This window comes from Musca domestica, unplaced genomic scaffold (genome assembly GCF_030504385.1).
Source record: "Musca domestica strain aabys unplaced genomic scaffold, Musca_domestica.polishedcontigs.V.1.1 4, whole genome shotgun sequence".
Lineage (NCBI taxonomy): Eukaryota > Metazoa > Arthropoda > Insecta > Diptera > Muscidae > Musca > Musca domestica.
Genome location: NW_026712328.1, coordinates 18,287,683 through 18,296,743, shown reverse-complemented (window position 1 = coordinate 18,296,743; position 9,061 = coordinate 18,287,683). Strand labels below are relative to the sequence as shown.

General features: G+C 32.0%; 1 protein-coding gene across 1 annotated transcript in view; it reads right to left on the bottom strand.

Moving 5' to 3' along the window:
* Positions 1-7,206: 7,206 nt before the first annotated feature.
* LOC101890838 (uncharacterized) overlaps positions 7,207-9,061 on the bottom strand; it is a 39,709-nt gene continuing 37,854 nt past the window's right edge. The window contains exon 5 of the mRNA XM_011294735.3: positions 7,207-8,285. Within this exon, the coding sequence (XP_011293037.1) occupies positions 7,417-8,285 (869 nt within the window). The 3' untranslated portion in view covers positions 7,207-7,416. The remainder of the gene's footprint in view (positions 8,286-9,061) is intronic.

Sequence of the window (9,061 nt, the reverse complement as noted above, 5' to 3'; positions counted from 1 at the left end):
GCAAGTTATGACTCATAAAATTATTGAAAATTGTTCTTTGGGGGTGAGGTACCAGAAGAGATTCGAAGATATATAACATCTTCACAACAGATCTTGTGTTAGCAAAAATGTTTGTATGTGTGAAATTTACTGGATGCTTACTTCGCTTTGTTTGAGCGTTTCGTTTTTCAAAATTTTCAACCATATGTGGGGGAGGTACTAGAAGAAATGGTCCGGAATTGAAGACAATCGGACTCTTAGATCACATTTTATATGAGTTATAATTATTCAATATTTGGACCCTTTGTGGGGGCGGTACTTGATGGAGCGAACCGATATTATAGCCCTTATGCAAATATTAGGATTTGCAAAGATGGAGTAGAATCGGACTATCCTTTCACTGATATATACTAGCCATATGGCTCAGGGTATAAAAAATAAAAACTGTTGGAACGGAAGAAACTTGCAAAATGTAAGTTACACAATGCCGCTAAAATTTAAACCGAACATAAGGCGTTACAGTTATATAGGGCTATTCAAAAATATATAGTCAATTATTATAGCAAATTATCTGCCAGAAGCCCTTTTAATTAATTTCTTAGTTTAGGACTGTCTTCAAGGAAAACGCTGCGAAAATTTGCACAGAAGTGATTTTCGACTATATTACTTCTAAAAATTCTGTTGTGTTTCGGAAATACTTCTTTTTTTGAACTTTCTCTTTTTAAGTAACTGCATTTTGTTAGAAAAACTACTGAAAATTGCAGTTGTTTTTATTTCTGTTTTAAATTTAGAGTCTAATTTATATATGTTTGAAAGACTTTCCGGATTATATTTTAGCTAACTATATCCGGAATTAAATTAATTTTAAAACATGCGCAAAGACATAATACCCTGCACCACAGTGTTTTTAGAGTGTGTAAAGTAATAAGTGTACGTATGTATGTTGGCAACATTTAGTTTCTTATACTTATTTTTTATATGCAAATTATTTCAATATGTAAGTAAAATTGTGATGAGCTTATTTATCTACTAATAACAATATGGTGTTCGATAGTGAGTTTGAAATAAATAAAACCGATATTACCTTCTGTTCAGAGAAAATAAAAATTTACAAAATATTTTTACAAAATAAATTGTTTTATTTATTTAAAAAGGATAATACAAAACATAATTTTATAACCATATAAGGAAGATTGCAATAGGAAACTGGATGCAATAAATACTTAACTCGTAACAAACGAACTGGAACAGGATCAGACTGAAGGGATGTGATAATCAAGTCGGCAAATAACACTAATGTATAATAATTATCCATCATTTCTTCCTCATATGTTGCTTTTAATACTAAAATCGCCAATAGCTAAACAACGTTTCCAAATGGCATAAACTTGTTGCATACTTTTAGGCTTAACACTATAATGTCGATGTAGTCGTTGATCGTACTATCGGATACACAAACCATGCTTAATTACTTTTAATTTTATGATTAGATAAATTTTTTCAAGATGGGTACTAAGGGGAGTGCGAACAGCAGACTTTTGGAACTGGAGTGCAAGGATTTTTTTATTTACTGATAGAAATAAGCTGCAAAAAGAAACAAAAAGAAAATAAATGTAATTAAATTAAACGGATGAGGCGAGTGATATTAGTTGGTATTTAATTAAAACAAATACAATACATAATTTAATACCAAAATTTATTTTCTTTTTTGATAGAATCCAAACAAAAACTTTGACAACTAGAGAATTCTAAATCCTAAATTAATTCAGCAGACATATTTGTATCCTTTATTGATGAAAAGTTTTGTTTGTTTAGTTTTTGTAACAAAAATAAAATAAACAAATGAAGATTTTGAAAAATCAAAAATTACATTTGTACATTGGGTATTTCTCTTCAACAACAAAAGTAAAAACATTGCTTGCTATTCTATGATGATATAATTTTCTGTGTTTTGAAAACTTAAAAGCTTTCGAAAGTTTGTCGACAATTTATCTACATTTTAACAGGATAGCGTTTTTGCTACTGCAAACAACAAAGCTGCTTATTGAAAAGCAAAAAATAAAATAACAAGAGTAGTCAAAATTTGTAACAATTGTTGCGAATTTTTACTGGAAGTCTGTTAAATTAAAGAGAGCGATTATGTAGAGAAATTTTGACAGTTCTTTTATAGGTAGTTTGAAAATTCTTACGGGACAAATATCTTTCAGCAAACAATTGCAATTCTTTTTCTTTCTATTTGACTATCTGATGATTTTTTTGTGGAAGAAAGTTTGAAAAATGTTCTATTTTTAAATTCGGACACCTAGATGTTTTGATTTATGGAGAACAAAATTGCAGAATTGGATTGGAATTCTTCCTTTATTGTTTTTTTTTATTTGTGTACAGCCTTTTTACGTGCTATGTTTTTTCTGCGGAAGTAAAATCTGTTTTCTTACAAGTTTCTGCATGAATTTCATCTATTTGACTTTTACAGTTTTCCTGCAAAATACATCATAACTAGAAATTGCTGGAAAAAGCAGAAGAAAAATGACAGCTGGAAATGTAACCAAACAGACATGATGTGTTTTATTTACTTAATAACACAATATATACTCAAAAGAACTGTAAGTGTAGACAAAGTTGTCCATTGGCGGATAGTAAAACAGTTATGAAATTGTTATAGTGATTTCCCATAAGCCATCATACAGATAAATATATTCTCAGTTTAATATTTTGAAATTCAGCCTGTCTGAAATTCCGAAATTCGTTTTAAATGTATTTTTCGATTATTTGAAATTAAATTTTTAATGCAATCAAAATTTTTCGTATATAACAAAACTTTTCAATATCATTTATCCAATGATGTCAAATTTTAAAACTTTTAAAGGATGTCATAAACTCTACACAACCTTCTTGAGAACATAACACATAAACAAGTGTACAATTTTTAAGAACGACTAAAAGTATGCAATCGTTTGTAAGTAATAAAATATCATTTTAAATTTTAAATATCTGCAGAAAAAGATTATTGAAAAGCATACTTTAAGGCGGCCCATATTAAAGTGTTAATCAAATGTTTAGATAACATTGAGCTTAGAATAAACTTATCCAAAAGATTGAAAGCAAAAAATAAATAAATCATAGAAAAAACAAGTAAATAATCAGCTAAGTTTAGAAGGAACTTGAAAATTAAAAAAAATCGGTCGAAACATAACCACTCAAATGAAAATCGTTGTATGGGGCTATACGAAGACGTGTTTCTGCATAAGTAATTGTTTGTCATCGGCTGTAGTACCCATTACGAACTCTGGAAACGAAATTTGAAACAATTCCGGTAAAAAATTTCCCTAATATCATCAAACTGGAAACAATTTCGGTGACCAATGCCGCTAATATTACAAAATATTAAATAAAGGGAGGTGCGGTTATATGTGAGCCGTGGACCCACATAGACAATTTTCTATCGTAGTACCCATTACAAATGCGAAATTTTGAAGCAATTCCGGTGAATAATGTTCCCAAAATCATTCGAATACCGAATATCGAGAGGTATCGTTATATGGGGGGTATACGAAGACGTGAATCTGCATACACAGTTTTTGGACATAGGCTATACGATATCGTGAATCTATGTAGACAATTCTCTTCCAGGGGGCAAAGTACTCAGAAGGAACTCCTTGTGTGAATTTTCAGACAATTCCATTGAAAAATTTGGGTAAAATACAAATAATCAAAACACCGAATATCTTTGGCTATGCGATACCGTGGACCGATATAGCCCATCTTCGAACTTGACCTGCCTGCAAACAAAAGACTGAACTGTGAAAAATGCCCATCTTAATCGTTTTACCTCTAGCGTGATTACAATAGACGGACGGACGGGGCTAGATCGTCTTAGAATTTAGATCAAGAATATATATACTTTGTTAGGTCTAAAATTATTATTTCGATGAGTTACAAATGGAGTGACGAACTTAATATACCCTCGATACTATGTATGGTGAATGGTATAATTAAATAAAAAATATTATAAATTGATTTAATCGATGATGGGTCTTAATTTTGTCTTTAAAGAATTACATAAAAATATGAAAAAGGTGTACTAAGTGCTGCAGGTTGCATAATCATTCCTCAAGTGGACGTCTCCAAATAAGTTTGGAAAATTATTTGAAGGCCCCACCTATGGACATGACCTCCTTCTTGGTTATAAGCAGGATCTACATAAAATCTTCAATTTCTTGGCTAATAATCCAACTCCACAACATAACAAAGGCTGCCCCTAAATATGCTTTTGGCATCCGCTAAAAACGAAGTACAATATGGTACAATATGGATGGTAGACCAATCCCCATTACCAACCAGAAGAGACGATTTAATACGATGAACACCATCAGAAATAATTCCCAGCAAAAATACTCATTACAAATTGGGTTACCAACCCATTATTTAAACAAGAGTATGATGCACGAAATAAACTGTTAATTTTACCAATAAAAATCGAATAACAACTTATTTTCCGACTTTGAACTAAAAAAGTCATTATATAGGAACTTATTGACTTTTAATTTCCAGAAAATAAATATTTATTTTGTGTGACATATTTTTGTAAAAATAATTGTTTTATAGTCCGATTTGTTTCACATTAAGGTTCGATTAGCAGATTGAGTCCCCATAGATAACTTTTGCATGTTGATATAAATATCTTACAGGAAGTTTAGATTAAGTGCGATAATCAACAATATAGTTGGCTCCTTTTGGTAAATTGTATTAGTTGATATCAAACTGTTTTGACTCCAATGTAATATATGTATAAGAGCGGGTGTAGGAAGCAATTTTGAGTTTGCACATTATGCAATTTTATCAGCAAGAATTATCCAGTATTTTGACACTGTGGGGAAGTACCAGGTTCAGTGGGCCTACACACGAGTACTGACAAAAATATTGGAATTTGCACAAAATTGCGGTAATTTATTTTCTTTGAAAATGTTGGCATTTTGTGGGGGAGGTACCAGAAGGAATAGACCTATGTTGTCAAACTTGGAACTCGATTTAAGTTAGACAATAATATTACGATGCACCAAGTTTGGACCAAATCGGATATTTCCTTCGAGAGCTATTGTGCGTAACACCAGCCAGAGCAACGGCCGAAGAGACCTAGGTTTAAAAACTTTATCTCGAATAGTCTCGTTTTGCCTGTATCAAATTATATATCCCCTCTGCAGCCATATAGCTGAGGGAATGAAAAGTGTATATGGGCTTTTTCGAATTTAGCACTGCTCTTATATTACTTCAATTAAGAGTAATCAGTATATGAAAAACTAGTAAAAAAAGCTGTATGTTCGGCCGGGCCGATCTTTGAATACCTTCCACCATTTGGAACTAATTTGGCTATTTTCAAAGAAACTAAAATTAAAATAATAAAGTAAAATCAGTTAAAATTTTAAAAATAACGAATATGGCTGTTATATTAGGGTCTATACGAGGACGTTTACCTGTATAAGCAACTTTTGTCATAAGCCATTACAATATTCAAATGCGAAACTTGTAAAAAATCGGTTAATAATTTAATATAATTAATAATTTAATAATAATTTGAAACATTTACGGTGAATAGTGTCGGTTAAATCACCAAAATACCGACAAGGAGAGGGGGGGGGGGGGGGGGTACCATTACATGATGGCTATGAACCATTTTCTATACCAAAAGTGCTGCAGACATAATACACATTTCAGTAAAATTTTATTAATCTACTTCATTTCGTTCGGAAGCTAGAGTGATTTCCACTGACGGATAGACGGACAGAAGGACGGACATCGCTAAATCGACATAGAATTTTTGCTGATAAAGAATATATATATACTTTGTGGTGTCTAAAATGTATGTTTCGAAATGTAGCAAATGGAATGGCAAACTTAATATATGGTGGTGGGTATAAAAGTTAAAGTTAAATGGAATTATGGACCTTTTAAAAACTATATTATGTTGCTCTTTTATGTTTTCTTTTTAATATTTATCCTTCCAACTCTACAAAACTACATATACCGAAGTTTAAACAAATTCCACAGGCCTAAATCGTCAAAATTCCGAGGATCTGTTATATGGGGCTATAGGAAAACGTGGCCCTTTCAACGCCACAGGAGGTAAACCCATATTAAAAACTGTAAATAACAAATTTGAAAGAATTTCGAAAAAAAATATGACTAAATAATCAATATACAGAATATCGGGAAGGTCCGTTATGTGGGGGCTATTGGAAAGCGTGGACCTATGTATATTCAATGTTCTATCACCGGGGTTAGAACCCATTCCGAACTATAAATTCAGTATTTTAGACAAATCTCTTAGATTATTTTGCTTAAATCGATAAAATATCTAATATCTGAAGATACCGTTACATGAGGGCTACAGTAAAACATACTCTTTACAAAATCTAAATACCAATTTTTTGATAAGTAAGAGAAAAAAATCGACCAAAATCATGAAAATACCGAATATGAAGTAAAAATGTAAGAGAGTAATTCCAATTGACATCAATATCAAATAGGTCTTGACAAGAAGAATCGGCCAATGTGGGTAAATTCCCCCCGATTTGTTTGATTTGATGGCTTAGCCAGAATAAATACCTCTTACATTTGGAATACCACTTGCACACTTAATTGCAGTGTACACTACTATATTCAGTAATTACATATTTAAAGCAAAATTCGTAAATCGGTAATTTTAAATACGGAACAAAGTTTTTATTTGAGTAAAAAATTAATCTTAATAATGAAATAGGTAACAACGATTCATATGCAGACACTTTACAGCCGATAAAAATTCAAATGGGTTCAACATTCCTCCACAGCCTCTATTGTGCGTTGATTAACTTCTCCAAGATTCGTGGATCAGTTCCTTCCCACGCTAAAATCGATAATTGCGCATTTCATGAAAATTCAAACGTTTTACCAAATCAATGCAAAGGTCAGATCACTTACACAATTAAAAGAATAGCGTTGGAAAAAAATACGTACAAAACAAAGCTTGTGGTGCAAAAAAGGGAAAGTTAAAAATCATATAAATATGAACATTGTGCAACATATAACAAAAGGGTGTAAATAAATACTTTTTGTGCGAAAAGCAAAAATGATAACAAATTTCATAAATAAAAAATATTCCATTGATAAAATGTGTGTGCAAGTATTTCATTCGTTTTGGATTGCGTAAATGCTTAATTATAATTTAATATATTTTTTTAATATATTTTTTTTTTAAATAAATAAATAAATAATATGTATGATTTATTAATGAAATATAAGATGTGCGTCGATAGATGTGTAGTATGTTCTACATAATAAATAAAAAAATTAAATAAATAAATGCATATTAGCAACACAGGAATCTACAAAAGTACAACTTATTGACTTAGACTAGGCACTACAATACAAAAGGGTTCTCTCCCTCTCTGAAAATTTCCTCTAAAACTCCCCCATTATGGGATTGTATATTAAATGTTCCTGATTTCCATAGTCATGGGCCTTGAATAAAGGTGCCTTGCGTTTGCGGCGTGTCATCATTTGAGTGTCGGGAATGTGTCGCCTCACTTTGTAGGGACCGTTATAGGCCGGCTTATTATATTCGTTAGTGTGAAATTCCTGATATCTGGATGGTGTGGGTGGATAGTAAATATATTTGGTCTTCTTAACAGCTGGTGGTATAAATGGCGAGCCCTTATTTACTGGAGGAACTTTGTGGACATTCTTCTCCACAGCATACGAAACCGTGGCTTGGGCTGGGTTTTGACGTTTGGCCACCTCCAAAGCTGCGATGATGGGGGTTAAATCTTTTAGAGCATCATTGGGGGAATTACCCGCTCCTGTTGGAGCATTGTAATTGTAACCGCCAGAATTTTGATTATTTGCTGGCTTGTAATCATAGCCCTCTTGGGGATGTTTTTGCAAATACTTTTCTTCGGGACTGAGTTTTTGTTGCTTCTGCATTTGATGGTAAATATCAGCAGCATATGCAGCCGTTATAGATTCGGTGTGAGAAAGTGACTCCAATTGACCCAGATTGGTTGGCAATCCAAGGGAATTTAAATCAACTTGATCTCCAGATCCGGTTTGGCCATACCCTCCATAACCGGTATTAAAACTTGAGGGATCCAAGGCCACAGTCTTGGAGGCAGTGTATTCAGTTTTCCCATCAGGCAGCATATTTAAGATTTCCTGCAATTGAACAGCAGCCTTGCGCGCCTCCTCGTCGTTCAGCTTCTGATGGCGTCCATAAATATTGAATTCTTGGCCGGTAGGTGGTGCTGCCACATAATGGTTATGCTGATGGCTCGCTGCTCAATTGGGTGGGAAGTGGTGTATTGTAAAAAGATGTGTGTTGTGTATTTGTGTGGCAATGTCATGTTTTGTTGTTGAAGCATATGCAGTGAAAAAGTTTGAAAAAGAAAAGAATCTCAGACATATCATTTAGTTTGATGGTATTAAAAAAACGTTTTTTTTATTTATGTGTTACAAGTGTTAATGTTTAGTTCGTTAGTTTTGTAAATATGTATGTACAAATGTTAGATGTATGTATATATGTGTGTAATTTTATGTAATATTTCCTTTAAGGATTGATTGAAAAGTAATAAAGAAAATATTAATACAAAAATAAGCTTCTTTGAACTATGGGTTAAATTTTGAGAATTTTTTATGTGTTCATTTGGAAAAAAATTTATTAAAAATTAAACCTAAAAGGGTTAAATTATTTCTAGTTTTCTTATTATTTTTTATTTTTACGATGTCAATTATTTAATGAATTTCTTTATCTACAAAGTTAAATTTGTTAAGCATTGAAAAATTTTATGGTCGATACTATTTATATAAGACGTTAACAGCAAATTTTGTCGAGAAAAAACATCGTAGGCGTACGTCGGGCATTAAGTAGGGCTGGATATCGCATTAGGCCCTTATCTAAGAATATATATTCTGACAATGAAATGTTGTCAAAGGTATAATTCCACCATGTGCCAAACATTCCATGAGTAAAATCATGGATTTAATTCTCTATCTAAAATATTGCGAGCACTATAGAAATTTAATTTAAAAGATTTGAAATTTTAGCTTCTTT